A 25,392-nucleotide genomic window follows, 5' to 3' on the forward strand; every position below is an offset into this window, starting at 1 on the left:
GTGGATGGCTGAGGGTGGGAGCGGCGTAACGAAGATTCTCAGAAGGTGGTGGGTGGAAAGAGAGAGGGGTCGGTCTGTCTGAAGGATTGCTAGATATAAATGAGTGATATCCCTAGTCCTTCGATAATTTGAGGGCGGAGGGCGGGATATTGAGACGATGCCCGAATTGTTGTCTGTTGTCAATTAGTGTAAGTTAGATGTGTAGATGAAAAAGATGTGGAAGTGGAATGAGCCTGATGAACGGACATGGATGAATTCATGCGTGACGGGCGGGCGGGAGAGGCTCTGGGCACTGGCCAATCAGGGATCCGGTGTTTCCCGCTGCTGCTTTTCGTCTGAACTTGTCCGAACGGCGATTCTTCAACCTCATTCCCTCCTGGTTACGCTACTTCCCCACGTTTTCGCTCCTCTCCCACTTCCACCTCCGTTTCCATCTACAATCCAGCACAATGGCCGGCGCTGTAAGTGTCTTCCGCAACTTGATCGCCAGGACCGCTGCAGGTGCTCCTGGTGCCAGTGGTTCCCTGGGCTAACTGCAGGGTGTCTCCGGATCCAGTTCACTACCACTCTCTACCGGTATGTCTTCCTCCCTGTCGGGCCCTCAATTGACCCCTACTAACCACAATTGATTGCCATAGGAGTCTGTTCCAGCGCAACGCTGTTTACTTGACTGCCATCTTTACCAGTGCCTTCGCTTTCGAGCTGTACGTCTAGCCTCTCTCTCTCCCGTCCTCCCACTCCGGTGGGAAACAACCGTCGCAGGCCATCAAGCACGGGCTAATCACGACTTCTTCGGAAAAGGGCTTTCGACACCGCTTCCAACCGCGTCTGGGACTCTTTCAACCGCGGTGTATGTTCTTCCCTGCAGACCCCTTCCGGATATGAGGTTCTTAACTGACGGGGTTACTCTCCGATTCGCGCCCACAGCGTCAATGGAAGGATATCAAGCACCGCTACATCAACCAGGCCGACGACGAGGATGACGAGTAAATATGACGATCCTATCGAGTGTTTTGTGCCGCATTCACCTGGTGGTGGTGGGATAGACCAAGTGCTGGAGGGTAGAGATATCCATTCCCATGTTATTTTACCGAGATCGGAGGAAAGAGGGGAATCGGGATCCTCCACGGTGTTTCTTGTACGAGATAGTCCTTTATTTTTTTGATCTGGAAGAATGAGCTGTACCATTGCGTGCATTTCCCTTAATCCGACGCTGCCCGGTATCAGATTGACATTGAAAGGGAGACAGACTGCGGTCAAGTCGCGCCAAGCCGCATTGGTTTTGTAGATTCAATAGTAGTTAGAGATCTCATGCTTTTCCCCTCCTTCTTTTCCCAACACAACACATTCTAACGAAAATAGCCTCTTTCATTATTCTTTTGTTCTTTGGTCAGGTTGTATTCTTTGCCTGTTCCGAATCTGGACCGGAAGATTATATTCTAGCAGGTGTTGAATTAAATTCTGTTGTTTCTGGATTGATCCAAGCGGAGCCAACAGCTCTTTCTTCCCCACCAAATTGTGACATCGAACTTGCTACTTCACCACCACGAGTATTCCTACTACTACCAACTCATTCCCTCATTAACCGCTTACTCTCTCAACCATAACCAAGCGACTCTGTCTGAAATCCTTAAACTTTCCCACCCTCCCCTCCATTTTCCAAAGGTTGGTCAGTTATCATTCTTCTGTTCCTTTTTCCCGTTCTTCTTTTCTTATCCAGTCATTTTCATCATTGACGGACCTGTTATCGGCGCCCGACTAAGTTGAGCTCGCAGGCCGCATCGAAGATTTATAAGCCCGCCACCAAAGAAAACGAGGGGGAAAAATACAGTCCACCTTCGAGCTCTCGTCTCAACAACTTTCGAACCCCCCAGTAACGTTCCGTAACCCTTTTTACTTCCTATCTAGAGAGCCGGATGGGTGTCGCGCTCGTCGTGCAACAGCGATAAATGATGCTCACGGAATGTGAGAGGTTTCTCAGCGAACGCCTCCTGCGGCTTCCCGCCGAACACAACAACCGCTATGGACCCCAAGCCGAGAGAGAGCTTCTCGAGGTGCTCTTCCGCTCGCTGACCGGCCAGAATGACGAATACCTTCGACAGTTATTCCCCAACGGGTTGCCGCCCGGGCCCTGGAAGCTGGCAGAGGCCCAGGGCGCCGAGGAAGGTGCGGAGTATACCGAGGCGGCGCGGGGCAAGCGCTGCGGCCATATCTTCAGGGCGGGCGAGGCCACCTACCGCTGCATCACCTGCGCCATGGACGACACCTGCGTGCTGTGCAGCCGGTGCTTCGACGCCTCCGATCACACCGGCCACCAATACCAGATCTCGCTGTCGTCGGGGAACTGCGGCTGCTGTGACTGTGGAGACGAGGAGGCCTGGCGCCTGCCCTTGTTCTGTGCGATCCACACCGAGAGCGAGGACAAGAAGAAGAAGGGGAAGCAGAAGGCCCAATCACAACTGCCGCCGGATTGGGTGAAGGCCATCCGACTCACCATCTCGCGCGCCCTGGATTATTTCTGCGACGTCATCTCCTGCTCGCCCGAACAGCTGCGACTGCCCAAGACTGAGGAAGGGATCAGGAAGGATGAGGAGGCGTCGCGGCTGCGTCCGGGCTGGTACGGGCCCGGTGACGAAGCGGAGGAGGAGCCCGAGTACGCCCTCGCCCTGTGGAACGATGAGAAGCACACTATCAAGGACGTCGCCACGCAGGTCACGCGAGCTTGTCGGGAGACGAATCGCTTCGGATTCGAGCGTGCCCACGAGACCAACGACATCGGACGCAGTGTCGTCAAGTATTCCCGGGACCTGCCGCGACTGCTGGACGTGTCGAAGATCATCGAGCACATCAGGGTCACTGTCACTATCCGATCCGCCCGCGATACCTTCCGCGAGCAGATGTGCGCCACCATCGTTGAGTGGCTGCTGGATATCTCGGGATGTAGCGTCGGTAATGATAACGAGATCCTGCGCCACATCATCTGCGAAGAACTGCTTACGCCGTGGAGGCGTGGTAGCGGTGCCTACAATGCGGACATCGGGTTGAAAGGCATCGATGACCACCAACAGGACGAGGCATCTCCATGGCGCACGGTCATGCTCACGATATCCCCTCAAGTTAACGTTGTACTGGCCGCAGCTGGCGACGACGATGACGATGATGAGGATGTCAATTCGGGCAATGAGCAGGAAGGTGTCAATGACGAGGAGGAGGCGGAAGAATTCGAAGAGTACCTGCGTGCAGCGGGCGAGACCAACGAAGAGGAAGATGATGATGACATGGAACTCGAAATGAACCGACTCCGGGATGAGGTGGACGACGATAATGATATGGTTATGGGCGACGCGGATGATGCTCTGGATATCGCTCAGACCATCCTAGGACTCGCTCAGCGGGAACAACAGCGGGAACAAGAGCGCGCCCGCCAGCAGCAGCAACAGCAAGGTGAACAGGGAGAGCAGCAGTCACAGGAGCTGCGAAGGCAAGTGGCGCAAGAAGGGGTGCAGAACGGGTCAAGCCAGGAGGATTCGCAACCCGCCGTCAACGAGCAGGCCCCCAATGAACCGCACGAGCGACCGCCGACTTCCCTTGTTCCTATCCCCAAGACACCGTCAGGGGTGGTTCGACCATCGCCGGCGAAAACGCCTATTCATTGGCAGTATCGATCTCACGCTGCGGGAGAAGGGCAGGGTGTGCCGGTTTACGAGGACTTGTCGCAGCGCACTCGTCTCGACTGGATGATTCTCTATGATCTCCGACTCTGGAAAAAGACTCGTACCGAACTCCGCGATCTCTATATCGGCACCGTTGTCAATGTTCCTCAATTCAAGCGGATCATGGGTCTGCGCCTGTCAGCCCTCTACACGGCGCTCGCGCAGTTGTACCTGATCGCAGACAGAGAGCCTGATCACTCTATTGTCAACCTTTCCTTGCAGCTTCTGACCACCCCGTCTATTACAGAGGAAATCCTCCTACGTGGGAACTTTTTGACCAAGGTCATGGCCATTCTGTACACGTTTCTTACGACAAGGCAGGTCGGTGAACCTCATGAAGTCAATCCCAACGCAACTCTGGCATTTGACGCCGGGTCTGTCACCAACAGGCGTCTGTATCATTTCTTCTTGGATCTACGGTACCTGCTGCAATCCGAATACGTCCAGAATCGCGTGCGCGCGGAAGAACAGTACCTGTCTCAGTTCCTGGATCTTGTCAAGCTCTCGCAAGGTATATGCCCCAATGTGCGTGCTGTAGGGGAGCATGTTGAGTACGAGACCGACGCTTGGATCAGCGCGTCCGTCCTCATGCGAGAGATCAACCGCCTGTGTCGCCAATTTTGCGAGGCCTTCCGTAACCCCGAGATCGATGGAGCTGCAAGGCTGCTGCGAGCCATCCGATCAGCCACTATCTCCGCTGTGGCTCACTCATACGGATCGGACCTTAAGCGTTTCAGCCAAGCCGAAATCAAGGATTACGTGTCTTTCAAAACGCTGCCTCCCTTCGATTTCGAGGTCAACCAGGAACATGTTCCACGATACCGGGTGGTGGACTTCGTCGTCGAACGTGGCTGGATGAGTTTCCACCATGCCCTCCATTACACGCTGTCCTGGTTGCTGGAATGCGGTCGTAATGTAAGCGGCGCCGTCATGCGCAATGTGCTCATGGACGCTGCGCAGGCCGCAAATGACCAATACATCCACGACTCACAGCTGAACTCCGAAGATTTGCTCCTGGCAATGTTCGATTATCCCGTCAGAGTTTGCGCCTGGCTGGCACAGATGAAGGCTGGCATGTGGGTTCGCAACGGTCTCAGCCTTCGGCATCAGATGTCACAGTACCGGGGAGTCTCATCCCGTGATTTTGCGTATTATCGCGACATCTTCTTGCTTCAGACTGCCCTGGTCACCTGCGATCCTAGTCGGGTCCTTGCGTCCATCGCGGAACGTTTCGGCATGGTGGACTGGATGAACCGGGATTACAGCCCCCGGAGCGTCTACGAGGACAACCAGATCGTCGACGTGGCCGAGGAGTTCGTCCACCTGTTGATTATCCTCCTGACGGACCGTACCTCGCTCACCGCCATCGACGACAGCGAGAGCGCAACTCGGGAGAGCATCATCCGTGATATCGCGCATGTCCTTTGCTTCAGGCCGCTGTCTTTCTCTGACCTGTCCACGCGGCTCAGCGACAAGCCCCTTGACTCGGATATGTTCCAGGATGTGCTTGAGGAGGTTGCCAAATTTCGGGCACCCGAGGGGTTAAACGATACTGGTACCTTCGAGCTGAAGCCGGAGTATCTTGACCTTATTGATCCGTACAGCGCTCATTACAGCAAGAATCAACGGGATGAAGCGGAGACCATTTACAGAGCCTGGGTGGCTAAGAAGACTGGTAAGAAAGCGGATGACGTGGTGTTTGAGCCCAAATTACGCCCCATCACCACCGGAGCTTTCTCCGAGCTTCATCGCTTCACCCGAACCATGGTCTTCGCTCAGCTTGTGCACCACTGTCTGGATTATGTGGTGTCGTTCCAAGCGGGTACTCCGCATATCAAACCTACTCGGATTGAGACTTTCCTTCATGTGGTCCTGCATCTGATTCTTGCCGCCTCGCTGGATGATAAGAGCGACGAGGATGAGATGTCCGACGGTTCGCCGGCATCCTTCATTTCTCACGCATTGAACAAGGTTCGACACTCGACGCAGGCTGGTCCAGTGACTATCGTGGGTCTCCTTGAGAAGATTTCCGTGATATCCGATTTCAAATCATGCGGAGCCAAGATCCGGCATATACTCAAGCAATTCTGGCAGAAGCGTCCCGAGGCCTATGCCTCAGCCACCGCTTCCCTGAACTTCCCCTTTGACAGGGTTGACACCAGCACTCCTGCTATCGACAATGACGTTGAGAAGGAGACCAAGAAGAGGCAGGCTCTAGAAAGGCAGGCCCGGGTCATGGCCCAGTTCCAGCAGCAACAGCAGAACTTCCTCAACAGCCAAGGTGAATTTGACTGGGGCGAGGAAGACTTCAGTGATCTCGAGTCGGAACCCGAGACTGCACCCGAGACGAAGCTGTGGAAGTATCCCAGTGGCACGTGCATCCTCTGTCAGGAGGAGACCAATGACTCGCGACTCTACGGCACATTTGCCCTCATCCAGGATAGCACCATCCTCCGTTGTACTGATGTGTCGGATGCGGACTGGGTGCGGGAGGCAATCAGGACACCAGCGAGCCTGGACAAGTCGGCCGACCATCTTCGTCCTTTCGGAGTCGCTGGTGAAAACCGCACGACCGTCCGCCGACTGGACTCGACGGGTGGCGAAGTCGTCAGCGAGAAGATTGGACTAAGCAAAGGCTTCAAGGCCCATAACACGAATCCGGGGCCGGTGACGACCGGCTGTGGCCATATCATGCATTACCACTGCTTCGAGGTCTACCTCACTGCTACTGGTCGTCGTCACCATCAACAAGTCGCTCGAGCCCACCCGGAGTCGCTAGCGCGCAAGGAGTTCGTCTGCCCTCTCTGCAAGGCTCTCGGAAATGCTTTCCTTCCCATTGTCTGGAAGGGTAAGGAAGAGTCGTATCCGGGAGCTTTGGGTACCGCTGTCTCGTTTGACGAGTTCATTAATGTTGAGCTCAAGTCCGTTCTCTCGCAACCCCGCAACTACGCATTACTTGCGGAGAGCAACAGCAACCCGCAGGCTCTAGCGTACCAGGAGCTCTTCGTGAACTATCTGTCCAAGACGTTGGTCCCACCGCTCGCTTCGAAGTTGGGCAATCTCCCATCCCCTCCCTCATTCCCGTCGACTCCTCTTTCCATGCCAACGGTCAGATTACCCATGCCTGGTCTCTTCCCTGCGGAGGATCCTTCTGCCACCAGCCCGCTTCAGGCGACCTTCAGTCCGATCGAGAACCCGCTTTCCGAATTGTTGCAGATCTATCAGAGGCTGAAGCAGACTTTGCGGGTCAACCACATCCCATCCACGTTCAACCATGTTCCTGGTACACTGGAAAGCAGTGACCTGGTGCATACCGACTCGCTGTTCCAGAGCTTTGGCTACAGCATCGCGGCCGTGGAGATAGCGCAGCGGGGTGTCGCTTCGGAACCGGGCTCGACCCTGCTGGACAAGATCCCTCAGCTGACACTGACGCATCTGCGCATCCTCGCCGAGACGGCCTTCTCGTACGCGGCGGTCGGATCACTACAGCATGGCGATAGCCCGCATAATCTCAGTGCGGACGAGGTGCACGAAACGCACCGGCAAAAGATCTGTCAACTGTTCATTGGTCACCCCTACCTCAGTGGTACACCTCTATTGAGGGAGAGGCGCGAGATTGAACCGCTCCTGGGCAAGGATACGTTTGTGTTTTTGGCCGAGTGCTCGGTTTCGCTTCTGCCGACCGTTCCCATTGATATGCGTCATTTGATCCAGATGTGTTATGTGGCCGAAATCGTCAAGGTCGCCATCACCTACATCCTCTGGCCTTCGGGGCTGCAGGAAGAAGTGGTTCAGCATGGCGATGCCAACTACATGCCGGCGCTTGATGAGACGGACCCTCGGGCCGACTTGAGTCGCCACTTCTTCAACTCCATCGTTACCGAGCTGAGAACCAATATCGGTCAGGAGGAGATCACGTCGTTCCCAACCGAGGGTAACTACGTGGCGGACGGAAGCGCCGTGTCGCGGCAGGTGGCGTTAACCCTGCGCCGGCTCATTTCCAGCTACGCATTGACCTTCCTTCGCAAGGTGATCATTCTTCTTCACGTTCAGCACGGGGTCGAGTTCCCCAGCACGGATTTCAACGACGTTGACGCTCCAGAGCTTGACCGCTTGACCAAGCTCTTACATCTACCGTCTCTCGACGAGATCTTCGGATCTGTCAACGCTTCGCGCAACCGCGGCAGTGTGTTCGACTCGGTCATCTCGGGCTGGATCCACCACTGGAATGTGTCGCGGCCCGGGCTGACGTTCGGCTACCACACGTTGTGGCCGAGCCTCCCTCACCCGGGGATCTTCGAGTTGGTCGGGCTGCCCAAATACTACGACAATTTGATCGACGAGGCCAACCGACGGCGCTGCCCGAACTCGAAGAAGGAGCTGACCGATCCCTGCATCTGCCTGTTCTGTGGTGACATCTTCTGCTCGCAGGCCGTGTGTTGCATGGACAAGAGCCAGAACTTGGGCGGATGCAACCAACACGTTTACAAGTGAGTTCCTCCTTGCTTCCTCCTCTTTGGTTATACAAACTAACTGGATGTCTATCAGATGTGGTAAATACATCGGGCTCTTCCTCAACATCCGCAAGTGCATGGTGGTCTACCTTCACAACCGCAGCGGTTCCTGGCACAATGCGCCGTACCTGGATCGGCACGGCGAAGTGGACCCGGGCCTCCGGCGTAACCGTCAGTTGATTCTGAACCAGAAACGCTACGACCGTTTGGTTCGCGACGTGTGGCTCTCGCATGGGATTCCAACGATGATCAGCCGCAAGCTGGAAGCGGATATCAACAATGGGGGATGGGAAACGATGTAAGATTGTATCAAGGGGATGATATGATGTATTTAGGGAAGTGACGGCGCGCGGATACAGTGTGACTTATGTGACTTGTGGTGTTTTCATTCGTGGGATGTGTCAGCGATGGTGATGGTGATGGATTAAGCTGTCAAGCTGCTGTTCCGTCCTATGTGCATGGAACCTTTTCCTGGAGATGTGTGGTGTTTGCTGATGCATTGGGGAAAAGTTTGAGCTAGTTGGTGGGTGCTGGGCTGCTGATGGGAAATAATACAAATAGCATTTTCCTGGGCATATACTGTAACTACCCATTGGTGTGGGCGATGTGGCGGTGTCGTTGGAAGTGCTGTGCTCCGTAACTCAGTCTGAGTCGCATTGAAAGCAGTCTAGTGACGGAGGGTTCATTATCCATTTCCGGGTATACGGTCAAAAAACCCTAGGGAAACCAGGACCCATAGTTATGACCTCCAACCAGTTTAGCAACAAGATTGCACCACTTCACTTTGTGTCTGCTCTCTGCAATGCAATGAAAAAAAAGTGATTGAATGACATCCATCTCCTAATAAGAATCCAATCCCCAATGTTGGAAATCGTGGGACCACCCAATCAATTCCTGGCGACTGATCCCCACAGCCCAAAGTCCAGACAGCAGTTGCATCCTTGGTTCGGGCGAGATGAAAGTCGGGGCTCTTGGGTTGCAATACATGTGGTTGGTTGGGGGGGGGGGGGGGGCTTATTGGATCCATGGATCCATGGATCGGGGGGAGAGACAAACAATAATAACAATTGAGGGAACTTGTTTTCTGGGCAGTGGGCAGGAAGGAGGTTGGTCTGGTCTGGTCTGGTCTGCTTTTTACAACATGTTTCAGGTTTGGATTGTTTTGTCGGATTGTTTTGTTGGATTGTTGGAATTGTTGGAATTGTTGGAATTGTTGGAATTGTAGGAGGATTGTACTATGTAGGAACAATACAATGGTCTTTGTATGGACTTTTTGTTGTTTCAGATTCATGGAACTGTATGGACAATGGGAATCAGGGTGAAACAAATTGTGACTCTGTGAGTACAACACAAAAAAAGAAAATCAAACTGGTATCAAAAGTGTAACACTGTAAAACCGATAATCATCATGATAAACAAATCACCGCTCGAGGGAGGTATTTTCCTGAGGCAAATGGTAATGGTAAACGCAAAGGCAAAGGCAATGGCAAAGCCAAAATCGCTCCCCACATCACTCTCCGCCAAATCAGAAGTCATCGAGTCAAAAGTCAAGAGGCAAGGCGAGGCGAGACGATGCCTAAGCGATATACGCCTGGCCGGAGGCACTCAACCCGTCCCCGTTCAACAGATAGCCCTCGGCGCACATGAAGTACGCATAGCGGCCGACGCCACTCTGGCCATCGAGCCAGGGGACGACCTCCTCGAGGAAGGAGGCGGCCTCCTGGGTGCCCTGGCCGGCACCAACGGCGCTGTTGAGGGCGAACTCGGTGACCCAGGTCTCGTCGAGGTCGTACTTGTCGGCGAGCGCCACGGCCTTGCCTACAAAGGTCTTGAAGTCGGCGGCCGAGTCGCCGTACCAGTGCACGGCGAGCACGCTCACGCCACAGCTGCCGCCGCAGCCGGACAGGAAGTTCTCGGCCCACGCGAGGCCCGTGTCGGCGCCGACGCCGTTGGTGACGGCGGGCGTGACCAGTTTGGCCTTCCCCTTGAACGGGGTGATGTATTTCTGGTAGGCGGACACGGCCGCCGAGGAGGACATGGCGGCCTGCCCGCTGTTGTCGGGCTCGTTGAAGCCCAGGATGTACTTGCTGCCGCTGTTCAGGGCCGTCTCGATGGCCGTGAACCACGTCCCGAACATCTTGCTGCCCCACAGCATCGGCACGTACTCCACGTGCGAGGGCAGGCTGCCGTCGCTGTACATGTTCCAGTCGTAGCCCCAGGTCACCGTGCCGCTGTGGGCCAGCGTGGTCACCGTGCTGGCGCTGTTGTAGGCCGCGCCGCGCTTGCCCGAGGTGCTGTTGATGCTGCGCTGCTCCAGGGTGACGTGCGGGTGGTTGGCGCCGGTGTGGCGGTTGGCGTGGATGTGCGAGGGCATCGCCAGCGCGGTGCTGGCCACGCTGCTGGCGATGAGGAGGGCTTTGGTGAAGGAGACCATTTTGCTCTTTTGTGTTGGAGGGTTGGTAGACTGAGAAGACCGGTTCTCGCGTTCTTAGGAGGGAGTGGTATGGCTACTTGGAACTCAAGTAGCGCTTAGGATAAGGAATGGATGAACAGAACCGTGCACGGCACAGGTAATTGTTCAGCAGGTGTCAAATGACAAAGGAATGACTGGGTACTGAGGAGTGATCAGTATACTGAAAAGAAAAAGAGAGAGAGAGAGAGCAGAAACGAGGGAAAGAGTCGAGGATATATACCCACGAAAGAAGAGGGGAAAACTAACCATTAGGGCTGGGCTTCCTTCCTTCCACCAGGCGAAACGCCCAGGAACGGGGATCCAGTCAAAGAACAATAACAAATAGAGAGAGAAAAAAAAGGTACCAAACACAAAAACAGAAAAGGAAAAGGAAAAAAAAGCAAAAAGAACAAAAACGAAAGTGTTTCATCTTGGCGATATTCATCCATTGGGGTCTTTGATAGGTCTATGCAGAGGGTCTGTCGGGTCTGGGTACCTGAACCACAACTTTACCTACCCTCTTCCCCCCTGCATCCTTCACCGCGGCCAACGGGGGGCCGATCCGTGGAACGTCATCGGGTGGAAGATTGGCCTGTGCATGATTCATCTGACTGGCCGACCGACCATGTTGTGCTGGTTCTGCTTTCGTGGTTGGGGTTCCTGCAGGCGAGCTGCAGTTGAGTATCGTGCCCTGATTCTCTCTACCCGTTTGACAGCTGGAGCTGCTGACGGGATCTAGATACCCAACAGCAAAACAACAATACTGTCTCTTTGCATTACTTTTGACTGACCGATAGAATGACCAACGGACGAACTGTCAGTCAGTCAGTCAGTCAGTCACCAGCCCAGACATGGCCCAGTGAGTTGAGTGGGATGGGGCGTTCAGTAGCGCTACTTGCACGCTAGTCGATTTAGTGAATTTAGTGGCGGAGCTCCAACGAACGCCTCTGCTGCTGTTGTGTTGCAGTCTTTCTTTCTCCCTTTGCTGTTCTCTGCTCCACTTTCCGCCCGGCTTTCTTTCTCTCTGTGTCTGTGTGTGTGTGTCTGTGTGTGTGTGTCTGTGTGTCGGTCTCTATCTCCACAGGGCAGCCCTAGTCCAGTCCACCACATCCATTTCAAAGTCTTCTCATCTGATCCATCACTCCGTGGTTATTCTTGTCTCTTACCACCACCACCACCACCACCACCACCACCACAACCTCTCAGGAGTACTCCTGAATCCTGCTCACCCTGAAGTATTCCTGAGCAAGGGTCTGCGATCATTCCAACAATAACATACATAGCCAAGACACAGCTCCGAATGGGGGCCAGGGGAAGCTCTACTTGGTTGCCTAGAGCTGCCTCGATCTCTCCGTGTCGTTCGCAGTCACTCCTTTGTGTGCGGAGGAATCCCTGGCGGCGCCGGGTTGCGTGGCTCAAATCAGGCCATCTGGAGCATATCGTATACGAGGGACTGTAGGATAACTCCGTGTTGTAGATGGCTAAGCAGCACCGACTGTCACTTACTCATGGTGTACCGTGACAGTGACAGGAGATGCAGTGCCATGCTGCAGCTTCAGGAATGGTAGACTATCAATCAATCAATCAATAATCGTCAATGTGGCGAATGTATCCCGTCTCTCTTTCTCCGACGACCGTTTACAGTAGGTCAGCGAATGTAACCTTCCTTCTTTGTTGTTTGCGCTGCGTACCCACCACTCTTGTATCTCTTTGATGGTCTATACAGAGTACTACGCCGTACACAGTCCACAGTCCACATACACCAACCCCCAACCCTAAAACCCAGACCAGACCAGACCAGACAAAGAGTATCTATCCAATTCCCACTTCCCAATTGACTTTCCCTCGACAAGACACTAAAGGGTCTCCACTTACACGCGATAATCCTCGTCTCCGCCGTCAACAATCCATCCCCCCACTCCAACTAAACCACAATCATCCCTAGCACTAACACCGTCAGTAAAAGAAAACTTGAACCCAGCAGTGCACAATCCACCAACTGGCAATGCAGAATATCCGCCCACGGCCCAATTGGGGGTCCAGACCTAGACCTAGACTACCGATAGGTTTTTTTTTTTTTTTTTTTCCTTCTCTCTTGTTGTGTGGTGTTTCACGTTCCAGCGGAGGGCGCCAATGGGGTTGCTTTCATTGGGTGTGGGTTTTGGCTGTTGGCTGTTTCGATTCTTCTTCGATGTTCTTTTTTGTCCTTCCCTTCACCGGCTGGATTTAACTGACTGCGCTTGTACTTTCTCATAGGTGTGGGTAAAAGCAAGATTTTCTGGGTGCCTACCCTATCTGAAAGCTATTACATGCAAATTCCACACGGGAAAAGTACTGGGCGGCCGGTCGGCTTCTTATGGTGTACCTGGGTACAGAGTACTTGTAATACACTATATCGAGATCCCTACCAGGCACATGGAGATGACTCCTCAGTCGATATTTAAGGCAAGTAAGCACAGTACAACACCAGTAACATCAATAAACCAAGGTCCGCTATATATCACCAACTCCTCTTCCCCGTCCTTACTCCCGCGATGAGTATCAATGATTGTCATCCTAGGTCTACATGTACAGGGTACAGGGTTCCTCCGTAGGTACGATAGGTACGATAGGTGGGGTGTCTCAAATCTTCCAAGTTCGTCCCCCAATACAATTGACTCGTCGCCTTGCACGGTCTATGAGTATCTATACTGTGTACTGTACGTTACTATGCACATCCTTGTACTGTACAGCACATAGTGTTATAACGTTAGTGAGAATCTCCCCGATAGTTCCGGTCCGGTCAAGCAAGTGGAGTGTATCACCTTGTACTGTACCGAGTCCAGTACCTCACTTCAGCTTCCTTGATCCAGGAAAAATCCCGCAGGAGGAGAAGAGGGGTACGAGAGGTGGGGAGGGGAGGGGGTGTTGTTTGTACTGTACGTAGTACATCAGCGGGGGTGGAAGCAGGTGTGATTTTAGTTAGTTAGTTAGCCGATTGAGATGATGACTCAATTGGTCTCTTTCGGAGTCGGATAGAGAAGGCCCTACCACTTGTAGATGAATGGGAGAGGGGGGACTTTGATCTACTGTGTACGATGTACATATGAGTACTACTATTGCATACGAGTACATTGTACTTGTAGACTACTGTGTCTACCGAGGTCTTGTTTGGAACACGGCTGCGGAGAGGGTCGGGGTCGGGGTTTGGCTGGGGCATCATACAGACAGACAGCTGTGCGGATAGATAGAACACTTCCCTTTTTTTTTTGATAATCTTAAGAAAAGCAAACTGGCTTACCTCGGAACTTTGATATAGCCATTGTGCTGACTGTGTTGATTGACGATTCTGAGTCAAGTGTTTGGTTGGTTAGTCAACTTGAGTAGATTGATTATTGAAGGATATTAGGTATTGAATATACAGTTTGGTCTCCCTGATCGTCCTTCCTGGAGCTGGGTTCTTCTCATCTCGGTCTCTGGTTCGATCTTCAATTCCACCACCGAGGTGGTTTGTCGGTTTGGGAGGCGATTGATATCCTCCTGCGCCTCAGACTATAGCTTCTCACAATCCAGTCCTCATGCGTACAGCGTTCTTACCGGTGCTCAAGGGATCAAGAAGTGCTTGCTGTCTTCGCATCGTCGAGAATTAGCTAGCTAGCTATTTAGGGCTGGTCTTGCTTCCATCCCTTTCCTCTGTCAAAATCTGTCAAAGATGACGGGCCAGATATCCTTCCAGCATTACAAATAGTAGTACATACAAACAGACAATCCTCCATCCTCCGCTGGTAGGACTCTTGTCTCCCCTAGTTGCTCACGGTAGATGTTGAGTAATTGTGGTTCGTCCCTCATGACTAGTATACAACCCACCCACCCTCAACCTTGAAACGCCATCCCGTCCATCCCTTGGTTTACACCGCTGTACAGTAAAGAAGCTGCTGCTGTTGATGCAATTGCTTTTATCATTCAGGCCCCACCCATATCGGTATCTTCGGGCTCGGGCATGCTATGGTGTCCGTTGGTCTGGGCAAACCCAGCCTCCGTCGCGGTCGTTGCCATCGGAGTTGCGTCCTCAGTGCCCGCCAGTTCGGCCGGCGTGTTGGGGTCAGAGATCGAACCCCCGTAGCCGTTCAGCACGGTGCCATTCGTCTGCGCGCCGTTGGTCGTCGGGCCATGCCCATCGCCGGCGGTGCTCGCCTCCTCCCAGACGCGAACGGTCCCATCCAGCCCGCAACTGACCATCAGCCGCGCCCCTCCGAGCGAGCACGTATCCACCCCCAACACCACGCCTGTGTGGCCCTCGATGCGCTGCAGGACCTGCTTGCTCACCACGTCCCAGCACAAGACGGCACCGTCCTCGCTGCCGCTGACCGCAAAGGCATACACCGGCATCCCGCTGCCGCTGCCGTTCCCCGACTCTCCGCCGTACGTGCCAAACCCGCCCTGCAGGCTGTACTTCCGGTTGCTGTGACCCTGGTAGGTCTTGATGCACCGGCCGGCCACGTAGTCCCACAGTCGCACGCAGTCGTCCAGCGTCCACGCCAACACGTACTTCCCGTTCGGGGAGAACTTGACCGCCGTGACGGGCGGGTTGTCCTCGTGCACCAGCGTGCGCAGACACTGGCCCGACGCCGTATCCCAGATGCGGATCAGCCCGTCCGTCGCGCACGAGGCGATCAGCGTCCCGTCCCAGACCACGTCGATGCCCCCCACCGGGTCCGAATGCGCCGGCAGCGACCGCATCACCTGCGCCGACCGCACGTCCCACAGGAAGACCGCCTCATCGTAGGATCCGCTGACGAGCATATTGCCTTTCGGGGAGAATGCGATCTGGTAGACGTAGTTGTGGTGACCGACGAACGGGATCGAATGCGCCTTGCCCTAAAGCACGTAGAGTGATTAGCCTCAATGACAGCCGGCGCTGGATCGTAGTGTCTTCCATACCGTCAGGACGTTCCACAGTCGGATCGTCTTGTCGTCCGATCCAGATGCGATGGTCGCCCCATCCGGGCTCCACGAGATCGTAGAGATACCCGCCAAATGGCCCTCGAACGAATGGATCAATTTCCCGGTCACGGTGTCCCACACTTTGACAGCCCCGTCCGCCCCTACATCACAGACATGGTTAGTCTAGCCTCCCATGGGATATCTCACGAAAAGACAAATCTCACCTCCACTTGCGATCATCGACGCATCTGGCGAGAACCGCACGGCGGACACTCCCCGCAGATGACCGCGAAGTAGGAACTTCGCGCGATATTCCACCTTATCCGGTTTCGGTGGCGGTGGCGGCGGTTGGGAGACGGGCGTAGGCGACCGGTCGGGGTACGATTCTGGGGTTTCTTCCACAAGGTCGCCATTCGTGGTGGGTTCCGGTTCGTCGACATCAAGGCCATCATCGGCGTTGACCATCTCCTCGTCTTCATTGTCTCCGGGGTAGTTGTCGTGGGGGGGTTCGTCATCCTCACGCGCATTCACGTCATCGTTGTTGTCGTGATTGATGCTGTCGCGAGACACTTTTTCGTCGTCTTCAGGTGCATCTTGTTCTTCTTCGAGAGGAGGAGCATCGGCGGCGGCTTCTGCGGCGGTGGAGGGGGCCGTAGCGACATTGAAATTTTGATCGAACTCATCCACCTTCATATCCTCTCCTTCATCCACATCTTCTTTTTCGTCTTGTACCCCCTGAGCCTGATCATGAGCCTGAGCCTGAGCTTGAGCCTGAGCCTGATTCTGGGCCTGATCCTGGGCCTGATCCTGGGCCTGATCCTGGGCCTGATCCTGGGCCTGAGCCTGAGCCTGATCCTTGCGATCTGAATTCTCCAGATTCCGCTCCTCGACCTGAACCCCCACGGCCACCTCCACCTCCGCATTTTCAGTCTCAACTTCATCCCCATCCGGCGCAGCAGCATCAGCATCAGCACCCACCTCACCCTCACCCTCATCAACCTCCACATCCACATCCACATCCTCCTCCTCCACATCCCCATCTTCATCCTCCCCCTCTACCTCCCCCTCCCCCTCCTCATCCTCCTCCTCAGACCCCTCCACCTCCACCTCCACCTCAACCTTAACCTCCCCCCGTAACCCAGACAAAGACCTCCTCCCCTTCCCCGTCCCCCTCGGAACATCCACCGCGACCGCCACAGCCGTCGCGCCCGCAGCTCCGCCGCCCACCGACCTCCTCCCACTCCCCCTCCCCCTCCCCTGCGCCCCCTGCCCAACCGCGCCCCCCACAACCCCAATCGACCCACGCTTCTTCGTCGACCGCCAATACTCCTCCGCATCAATCGTCAACTCATCCGGACTCTCGGAGCCACTCGAACTCCGCCTCAGCGGCGGACGATACGGCCTCTGCGGCGTATACACATTTTTCTGTTTCTGGAGACTCCAGCTGGCGCGGCGGCGGCGTTCCTCGGCCTCGTCGTGCTCGGAGCCCGCGGCTAGTTCGTCCGAGGAATCGGAGACGTCTTCATCGTTGTCGTTGTCGTCGTCGTCGTCGTCGTCATTTTTGGAGGTTCGCCTTGCGGCTGGTGGTGGTGGTGGAACCGGGGATTGGAGTTTGTGGGGGTGGGCGTGGGCGTAGCCGTTGTGCTTTGTGCTGGCGCTGAGTGGCGTGGTGGTGTTTTTCTTGTGCGAGAGGTGGTTGTGCTGGTGCTGGTGTTGTTGGGCATGTTTATCCGGCGTGTCCAGGCGACGGCGCTTGGGGCGGTGGTGGGTGGAGGATGGTCCGTCCATGCTGGATGATGGATGATGGATGCCCTATTGTGGGGATTGAAGGGGATGCGATGGAGATTGGTTTCAACTGGTTTAACTGGGTTCAAGGGAAAGGGATTGGATTGCGGTGTTAAGGGGATGATGGCTGTGGTTGTGGCTGGGTCTGGGTCATGAGTTTGGGAGGTAAGGTAGGTAGGTATCTTCAATGCTTTTTTTGGGTCGGAAGGATAGGTAAGTAGTTATCGAGTGGAGATTTACCCAGACGGCGAAAAAGATGATTGAAAGGAAGGGAAAAAAACGGAAAAGAGAGAGGAGCACACGACCAAAAGAAAGAAAGAAAAAAAAAAGGAAGCAATGTTGTTTTTTTCTGGGGAATCTTTTGCGCGATTCTCGGATTTCTTTCATTGGAATTTCGCCCATCCCTCGTGACGATCGCGCGGGTTTTGGGAAGGCGGTCGGCGCGAAGCCGGGCGGGTCGAGGCCGGGCGGTGAGTCCGCCCGGAAAATGATGAAATCATTGCGGAGGCTAACTATACTTCCATAGGTGTTGCTTGTTGCTTGTTGCTTGTTGCTTGTTGTCTCTTTTCTGTCTGGACACTCACACGCAAACTCTCCATGCAACTTATCCAGTAAGCTCATGATGACAACTGCACTGACCTAAAAACCCCTTCACAATGGCCGATACGCTCTCCGAAAAACCACAACAACCACAACAACAACCCTCCCCTCCCTCCACCGCAACCACCGCAACCACTAATCCCCCCTCGTCCTCCCCCACCTCCATCCGCATCCTCACCCTCAACTGCTGGGGCCTCAAATACATCGCCAAACTGCGGCATGAGCGCCTCACCGAGATCGGCCGACGGCTGGCCATCGCCACCCCACCGCCCGAGATCGTCGGGCTGCAAGAATGCTGGACGCAGGCGGACTACGAGAGCATCCGGCAGCAGACGCGCCACATCCTGCCGCACGGCAAGTTCTACCACGGGGGCATCTGGGGCGCGGGGCTGGCGATCCTGTCGCGGTGGCCGATCGAGGAGAGCAGCATGGTGGGGTACCCGCTGAACGGGCGGCCGACGGCCTTCTTCCGCGGGGACTGGTACGTGGGGAAAGGGGTGGCGTGCGCGCGTGTGCGGGTTGGGGCCGCTCCCCAGGAAGTGGCCGAGGTGTTCTGCACGCACCTGCACGCGCCGTACGAGCGCGAGCCCAACGACTCGTACATCTGCCACCGGACGGCGCAGGCGTGGGAGATCGCCAAGCTGATGCGCGGCGCCGCCGAACGCGGCCACCTCGTCATCGGCCTGGGCGACTTCAACATGCTGCCCTCGTCGTTCGCGCACCGTCTCATCCAGGCCCACAGCCCCGTCCGCGACGTCTGGCAGGTCCTGCATCCGGATTCCTCCCTGGGCGCCGCCATCGACCCCGTCGAGCAGGCGCGCGGGAAGCCCGTCCCCTCGGCGCGGTTCAATGTCACAGAGAATGGGGCCACCTGCGATGGACGGTTCAATACTTGGCGCTGGAGTAAGGAGGATCAGAAGCGGTTGCTCAAGAAGGGTGAGGAGATCGAGGTCGATCCCGAGGCCCCGTGTCCGCGCGGCAAGCGGCTCGATTATATCTTTGTTGGAGATGGAAGTGGTGGTGGTGGTGGTGGGTTGCGGTCTCCGTCAGTCCCACAATGGACCGTCAAGTCGGTCCAGTTGAGTATGATGGAGCGCCATCCGACGCTGCGATGCTCGCTGAGCGATCACTTCGCCGTGGAGGCGGTCATCACGCGCGAGGAGGCGCAGGAGCAGTCTGCTAAGCTGGAGGCTGAAGGGAGTAGCGCTGCTGCCGCTGCTACGGCTGCTGATGGCTCGTCACTCGCTCCCAACACCACCCTCGAGCCAGAGACCTATGGCCGCATCATCGAGATGATCGACAAGTATGTCCAGCGGGAACGCTCGCAGCGACGCTGGCGACTCGCACACTTTGTCGCCTCCGTGTTTGTGTCGATCGGCTGTATGGTGGGCGTTTGGTGGACCGGCGACCACCTGCCATATGTGGCCTTCATCCTGCTGTTCGTGAGCACGTTGAACTTTGGCGCGGGAATCCTGGATGGATTGATTGGAGGGTTATTTATGTCCAGCGAGCTGCGCGCGCTGAAGGAGTTTGAGTGGGAGGTTCGGAACGCGAAGCAGATTGCCGAGGCGGCTGCTGCTGCTGGTGGGACGTCGAAGAGGGCGGGATGAGCTTTCTTGTATGATTGTGTGTATAATATGTGTGGTCTTTGTATATAAGTTAATGTTTACTAGGCTGAGATTGATGAGCTGATCAAGTTTTTGCATGCATGATATGCTTACAAAGAGTTTACTGAAAGGAATAATTCGTTGCGAAGAATCAGATCAGGATGAAAGCAGGAGTTGATGCTATATTGATATGCACACCGACACCACGATCTATATGCTCTATATACATGATCTCTCATGCCCCATACTGCCCATGGTCCCACCCTCACCTTCCTCGTCGTCGTTGTCGTTGTCGTTGTCGTTGTCGTCATCGTCGTCGTCGAAATCATCGCATCGCATCGCATGGAACCTAAACATAAGAACACATCATTCAGCGACAAACGCCACTGAGTAAGACCGTCCGGATCCATAGCCCAAAGTGCAACCACAGCGGCTGTTTAACTTCGAGGAGAAAACAAGCGGCATCCCCGTGGATCACACCAACCTTCCACGGGACCGTCCTTGATCAAAGCCTACTACTCCCGCTGTGGATCGGCGTTCGCCCACGGAGACTTCACAACAGATACGAGAAGGGCGATGACTCCTTCTGATCAAGTCCGGGGTCTTGTCCAGTTCAACCACTTTGGAAAGTGAGAAGAATACCATTTGCTCGGGTACACCTTACCGTCCTCAGGATTAAGGATCGAGATTTGAAATGTGCCTCTAGTCTTTCCAGTGTGTTTCCTGTCCTCCTTCCGGTGTTTCACAAGAGATGCCCCAGTGTTTCTGTAGCTCATGCTGCACCGAGGGGCCCCTCGGTAGTAGCAAAGCCCAGACGCCAAACTGAAAGACAAACTGCGAGATTCTGGAGAAGAGGATGGAGGAATGTTTGGAAAGAGAGACAGGGAAATCATACTTTTCCTGAGGCGCGGCAGGCCACCGTCCTGGGCCCAGAGGAGGTTCGACGGGAAGAAAGGGGGATGGGGGTGAAGAAAGGAGTAGGAGTTGGGCTGTTCTGGGGTAGATAGCTTCGGGTTCTTACCTATTGATTCTTATCTGAAGCTCTGAAGGTGTTGTCTTCTCAGAGGAATGTGTGTGTGGTGGTGGTGGTAGTGTTGATGAGAAAAGATGGAGAGAGGAGAAGGTAGGAGGAGGCATGAAGAGAAGAAATGTCTGCGCTGGGGGACAGAATCTGATCGAAAGAAGCTGATCATGATGTGTTCATCTTGACGGCTTCTTTACATAGACAGGTTGGTATACAGGAAGATAGTCAAGCTGAGGGGATGACGAAGATGGATGGAGATGAGGATGAGGGAAGAAGGAAGATGGGAAGAAGGAAGAGTCTGGGGAAAGAGGAGGAAGGAGAAGAGAGAGAGAGAGAGAGAGAGAGAGAGAGAGAGAGAAGGAAGAAGAGGAAGGAGAGATGAGGGGGGTTTTATAGCCAAAGATTTTCTGGAAGGTGCCTGGAATTCATTTCCATTCACTGGTATCATAACACAAGATTCACTGAGATTCACCGAGATTCACCAACCACCAGTCCCATCATACATTCACTGCCCCTGCTTCCGATCTTCCATAACACGCAAGACATCTGACGCGCTGTTCTTATCGCCCTTCTTCTTCTTGGGCCCTCGTTTCCTCTTCTTCCCACCCCGGCCCTCGCCCTCGAGCACGACCTCTTCGTCGTCCTCTTCATCGCCCACCCGACTGCCTCCAAAGCCCATGTCCATATCCATCGCATCCAACGCCTCACGCCGTCGCGCCTCCTCCAGGAACTTCTTGCGCCGCAAGGCTGTTTCCGCGTCGACATCCTCCTCTCCCTCCCCAGCAGCCTCCTCGGACTGACGCAAGGCCGCCGCCCGTTTGAGAGCGGCCAGTAGTGTAGCATCCTTAGCCAGGGGATTGGAGCGATCGATCTCGGGGACTTCTTCCGTCGTCGATGTAGCGAAGTAGTTGCGTGGCCGGCCTGTCGTGTCCTCGACAGGTTTCTTCTCCGTATCCGCAGTAGCCTCCGCTGGAGCAGTGTCTGTAGCCACCGACTTCTTCTGAGCGACCTCGCCGGCTTCACTTTCATCCTCCGACGATGAATCGTCCTCGTCTCCCAGGTCTGCCAACGGGTTGTAGTCCGCTCCCACTCCAGCAAAGATATCGTCGTCTTCTTCCTCCGCCGGGGTCGGCGCAGCCTTGGCCGCGAACTCAGCCGGAACGTCCATGCCCAGCGGTTTAGCGGCAGGAGCAGGCGCCGGCGCCTCGCCCGGCTTATCCAGCCATCGCACCTTGCGCTTGACCTTGCCCTGCGCATCCGTGATCTGGAGGATCTCTTTCCGGCGACCAGTCTCATCCTGCTCGATCCACCGCTTCTTCTCGACCTTCGACTCACTCCCGATCCTCTTGAATCTATCCCCCAGCGCGGGCTCAACCGGCCGCTGCTCCTCCATCTCAGCTTCAGCCTCCGCAGCATTAGCAGCAGCAGCAGCAGCAGCAGCACGCCTAGCCTTCAACTGCCTCAAAATCTCATCCCTGGACCTGGGCACCCCAGCCTCCACCTGCTCCAGTCTAGGCGGAGGCGGAGGCGGCGCCATGATCCCCTTCTTCTTGACCTTCTGTTCCCTGGGAGCAGAAGGCAACCCATCGACCCCGGCTTCCTCCTCGCCAAGCACCTGATCCAACTCATCATCAACATCCCCCACCTTCTCAGCCTCAACACTCCGACTATCCCCCCCCTTGGGCCCCGTAACATCCTCCCCGGACCTCACCCTCTTCAACAGTTCCCAATCCAACCCCTTAACCATATGCGTACTCCCCAAATCCCCACCAACACCCATCTCCCTTATCAACCCCTCAAACGTCCCCTGATCAATCTGCCCCAACTTCACCATCTCCTCCAACGCCTTCACGCGCTTCTCCAACTCATCACCATCCCCCCGGTCTCCACTAGCCTTACCCCCATCCCCATCCCCATCCTTCTCCCCCTGCTGCTCCACCCCCCTCAACAAAGCCGCCCGATCTCGATACCCCTCCGGCAACCTCGTCCCCTTCGGCGCAGCCGACGACTTGAACCGTTTCGCCGGAGGACCGCCGGCGCCGCCCATCTGCTCCCGGCGATGATCGGCGAGTTGGCGCGCGAATTCGTTGTGCAGGGATGATTTCGTGGTGTTGAGTGCGCGGCTGTGTACACCCGGAAAGCAATTAGCAAGTTTCCCGCCATAGAACCTTCCAGGACAGTTTGTGGGGGGCATACGTACGGCGTCATGGGGATGCTCGATCGTAGGCGCGAGCCCAGCGCGGCTGCGGCTGCGGCGGAGGGTGAGGGTGTTGCACCTGAATTGGTGGTGGTGCGCGCATTTTTGTTGGTGTTGCTACTGCTGCTGCTGCTGGTCGGGGTGTCGAGGACGAGGCGGCGGAATTGGTCGTTGTTCATGTTGGTTTTTGCGCGATGGTTGGGTGTAGGTTCGTTTGTTGGTGAGGCGGGGGGTCGTGGTTTGTGGTTTCCGATGCTGAGGATGGATTAGGGGTGTTGCATTTCTGGAGATTTTTTTTGGGATGTAAGTTGTGTGAGAGGGAAAAAAGTGGGAGCTGGGGAAGGTTGATGCAGTGGATAAATTGCCTGCGGCGGAGAAGAAGTGGTCCAGATCGGGGATGCGATACGCACCCGCCGACGTCAGATTCTCCCGCGTCTTGGCGGTCGGTTGGGTGGGTTGTATAGCGATGATGTTGATGGTTACAGAATTTAATCATACGTATTTTACCTCTATATCAGAGGCAATGGAAGGTGTCGGTGATGAAGAAAAGGCTCTTGAGATTTACTGGCATGTTTTCTACGTATGGATACACCATGGATTCAACTTTTTAGTCATAAACGAGTGTTCATATTTGGCTATCAAGCGCATTCGTTTCAATTTGTGGACATTTCTTGATAACGAAACAAAAGTCAGCGGACATTCCGATAGAAAACCACCGGCAGCTTCGTCAACATCTCATGCGTAGAGTGGCAACTCGACAAAACGATCATCTTACTCGGCACACTCACGCTGACGCTCATCAAAGACCTTGAGGGCCTCCTCGGCCGCCTTGACACCGCTGAGCACCATCGCACCAAAGGTCGGGCCCATGCGGTTGAAGCCGTCAATCTCCGACAGCTCCATGCCGCCGATGATCAGGCCCTTAGCGACCTCACGAGTGTTCTTGACGATCGCATCCTCGGCGGAGTTCATGTCCAGACCCCGCATGCCGCCCAGCTTGTCAACGGTCGCCATCGAGACCAGGCGCTTGGCCGAGAAGGCTCCGAACGGGCCGTCGTGTCCGGTGGTGCTGATCACGAGAGGCGCGTTGATGGTGTTGGGGTCCATGCAGGAGTGGTCATCGTGGTGCAGAGTCACCAGTGTCCAGTTGGTGACCACACCCGCGATGCGGGTCTCCTTGGGATCTCCGTTGGGGGAGGGACGAGTCACCAAGTCCTCCACGCTGGTGGCGTTGAAGAGCTTGACGTTTGGGAAGGAGAGGACCTTGGACAGCAAGGTCGAGGTGAACAAGGACGCATGTTTCACGACGACATAGCTGGGGTTCGATGGGTCTTCCTCGTAAGGCACGCCCAGTGCATTCAAAAAGACCTCCGCAGGCCGACGCATGACCATCGCAGAGAAGAGCTGGCCACCCAGCCAAGCACCACCACCTATAGTACGGGGTTAGTTGATGTTGTAAGCTGCTAATTATTCAGTTGTACGAACCAGGAGAAACATTGGCCTCGATGATGGCAATCTTCAAATCAGGGCGCGCGTTCGCCAGCACGTACGCGGTGCTCAGACCACAGGAACCAGCGCCGACAATGACGATGTCACTCTCGGCATACTTGTCCAGATCCTGGAAGTAGCGTCGGGTCATGGCGCGAGACACCTGACTCTCACGGATCGGTTCAAACTTGAAGTCATCCCACTTGCCGCCGAAGTGGTCGAGCAGCTTGGTCTGCGAGTCTCCTCCCATCATGGGAGTAATCTCAGGAACAATGACCTTTCCCTTGAGACCGGCGGTAGGGGCCACGGGGGACTCGAGCAAGGCAGCTGGGGGAGACATGATGTTCTTTGGGGGTTGTTCAAGTGAGGGATCAAGTCACGGTAGTGACTGAGGATTGTTAGTTATTCCATCAATGAAGGGGGCACGAGGGAAGGCATGATCCTTTCGCTGGTATTATCCAGATCAAGTTTAACCGTATAATCTCAGAACGAACCCAGAGCCACCAGCGCGAATTACGCTGGCAGATAGGAACGAACACCGGTCCATGGCCAAAGTTACCTGAGGTACCTGATCAATGAGTTGCCCAGCTTCAAGGCATTGCATGACTTCCACCGTCAAGACCCGCGAGGGGCCGTGGTAGGTGGTGTTTACATTGGACGAAGTGAGTTCCTGTAGATAGGTTAGTTGAAGCTCTTCCCATGACTGGGGGAGATTCAATTGAATGAAAGGGATCACGACTTCTGGAGATAGTGGTAGTATCTGTCGAAGATGGATGAAGATGGATGAAGATGGATGAAGATGGATGAAGATGGATGAAGATGGATGAAGATGGGACGAGTGATTGTGTTGGGGAGAAGAGAAAGAGAAGAAAAGAAGCGGGGTTGAGAGGAGGGAAGGAGGGGCAGCTTAAATAGACAGGCAGGCCAGAAGACGTAATGACCATGATATGCTCCTCCTTCTCCTCCTCGACGATCATTTAACTTCCTGTCCCTCCGATTCTGCCCGGAGATGTTTAGACCGGTAGACCGGTGAACCCAAGGAGTAAAGTACATGATTGACTGGGTGAGTCAATCAATACGACGATCATG

General features: G+C 55.0%; 7 protein-coding genes across 7 annotated transcripts; 3 read left to right on the forward strand and 4 right to left on the reverse strand.

The window, feature by feature from the left end:
* Nucleotides 1-421: 421 nt before the first annotated feature.
* On the forward strand, nucleotides 422-1,180 carry BO72DRAFT_444579 (cytochrome b-c1 complex subunit 9). The gene is made up of 5 exons (XM_040943852.1): nucleotides 422-461; nucleotides 557-576; nucleotides 639-704; nucleotides 802-850; nucleotides 928-1,180. Exons 1-5 carry the CDS (start codon nucleotides 450-452, stop codon nucleotides 988-990), a joined length of 210 nt encoding a protein of 69 aa, XP_040805041.1. The 5' UTR covers nucleotides 422-449; the 3' UTR covers nucleotides 991-1,180.
* Nucleotides 1,181-1,952: 772 nt separating this feature from the next.
* Nucleotides 1,953-8,529, forward strand: BO72DRAFT_492449 (putative ubiquitin-protein ligase E3 component (UBR1); the record flags this gene model as incomplete). The annotated part of the gene is made up of 2 exons (XM_040948293.1): nucleotides 1,953-8,203; nucleotides 8,262-8,529. The coding sequence occupies 2 exons, from the start codon at nucleotides 1,953-1,955 to the stop codon at nucleotides 8,527-8,529; spliced, it is 6,519 nt and encodes a 2,172-aa protein (XP_040805042.1).
* Nucleotides 8,530-9,803: 1,274 nt separating this feature from the next.
* BO72DRAFT_369288 (glycoside hydrolase family 128 protein) lies at nucleotides 9,804-10,661 on the reverse strand (the record flags this gene model as incomplete). The annotated part of the gene is made up of 1 exon (XM_040940910.1): nucleotides 9,804-10,661. One exon carries the CDS (start codon nucleotides 10,659-10,661, stop codon nucleotides 9,804-9,806), a length of 858 nt encoding a protein of 285 aa, XP_040805043.1.
* Nucleotides 10,662-14,233: 3,572 nt separating this feature from the next.
* BO72DRAFT_474710 (WD40 repeat domain-containing protein) lies at nucleotides 14,234-17,734 on the reverse strand. The gene is made up of 4 exons (XM_040947288.1): nucleotides 16,907-17,734; nucleotides 15,827-16,171; nucleotides 15,600-15,763; nucleotides 14,234-15,536 (listed from the first exon to the last, which is right to left on the reverse strand). The coding sequence occupies exons 1-4, from the start codon at nucleotides 17,388-17,390 to the stop codon at nucleotides 14,622-14,624; spliced, it is 1,908 nt and encodes a 635-aa protein (XP_040805044.1). The 5' UTR covers nucleotides 17,391-17,734; the 3' UTR covers nucleotides 14,234-14,621.
* A 194-nt stretch (nucleotides 17,735-17,928) lies between these two features.
* Nucleotides 17,929-19,679, forward strand: BO72DRAFT_444582 (inositol phosphosphingolipid phospholipase). The gene has a single exon (XM_040943853.1). It carries the CDS (start codon nucleotides 18,044-18,046, stop codon nucleotides 19,595-19,597), a length of 1,554 nt encoding a protein of 517 aa, XP_040805045.1. The 5' UTR covers nucleotides 17,929-18,043; the 3' UTR covers nucleotides 19,598-19,679.
* Nucleotides 19,680-21,036: 1,357 nt separating this feature from the next.
* BO72DRAFT_524512 (uncharacterized protein) lies at nucleotides 21,037-23,292 on the reverse strand. The gene is made up of 2 exons (XM_040949880.1): nucleotides 22,819-23,292; nucleotides 21,037-22,741 (listed from the first exon to the last, which is right to left on the reverse strand). Exons 1-2 carry the CDS (start codon nucleotides 22,992-22,994, stop codon nucleotides 21,124-21,126), a joined length of 1,794 nt encoding a protein of 597 aa, XP_040805046.1. The 5' UTR covers nucleotides 22,995-23,292; the 3' UTR covers nucleotides 21,037-21,123.
* A 294-nt stretch (nucleotides 23,293-23,586) lies between these two features.
* On the reverse strand, nucleotides 23,587-24,643 carry thiA (thiamine thiazole synthase; the record flags this gene model as incomplete). Its single annotated transcript, XM_040940928.1, has 2 exons — nucleotides 23,587-24,245; nucleotides 24,301-24,643. 2 exons carry the CDS (start codon nucleotides 24,641-24,643, stop codon nucleotides 23,587-23,589), a joined length of 1,002 nt encoding a protein of 333 aa, XP_040805047.1.
* Between the last annotated feature and the right edge of the window lie 749 nt (nucleotides 24,644-25,392).

Source organism: Aspergillus fijiensis, assembly GCF_003184825.1.
Source record: "Aspergillus fijiensis CBS 313.89 unplaced genomic scaffold BO72scaffold_6, whole genome shotgun sequence".
Classification (NCBI taxonomy): Eukaryota; Fungi; Ascomycota; class Eurotiomycetes; order Eurotiales; family Aspergillaceae; genus Aspergillus; species Aspergillus fijiensis.

Coding starts and splice junctions, on each gene's coding strand:
- BO72DRAFT_444582 (XM_040943853.1), top strand. CDS start 18,044: ATGGCCGATACGCTCTCCGAAAAACCACAACAACCACAACAACAACCC.
- BO72DRAFT_474710 (XM_040947288.1), bottom strand. CDS start 17,390: ATGGACGGACCATCCTCCACCCACCACCGCCCCAAGCGCCGTCGCCTG. Junction 16,172..16,906: donor TTGGCGGTCGACGAAGAAGC/GTGGGTCGATTG, acceptor ACGACGAAAAAG/TGTCTCGCGACAGCATCAAT. Junction 15,764..15,826: donor GTCGATGATCGCAAGTGGAG/GTGAGATTTGTC, acceptor TCTGTGATGTAG/GGGCGGACGGGGCTGTCAAA.
- BO72DRAFT_524512 (XM_040949880.1), bottom strand. CDS start 22,994: ATGAACAACGACCAATTCCGCCGCCTCGTCCTCGACACCCCGACCAGC. Junction 22,742..22,818: donor TCGAGCATCCCCATGACGCC/GTACGTATGCCC, acceptor GGGTGTACACAG/CCGCGCACTCAACACCACGA.
- BO72DRAFT_444579 (XM_040943852.1), top strand. Junction 577..638: donor TTCACTACCACTCTCTACCG/GTATGTCTTCCT, acceptor TGATTGCCATAG/GAGTCTGTTCCAGCGCAACG. Junction 705..801: donor AGTGCCTTCGCTTTCGAGCT/GTACGTCTAGCC, acceptor TCTTCGGAAAAG/GGCTTTCGACACCGCTTCCA.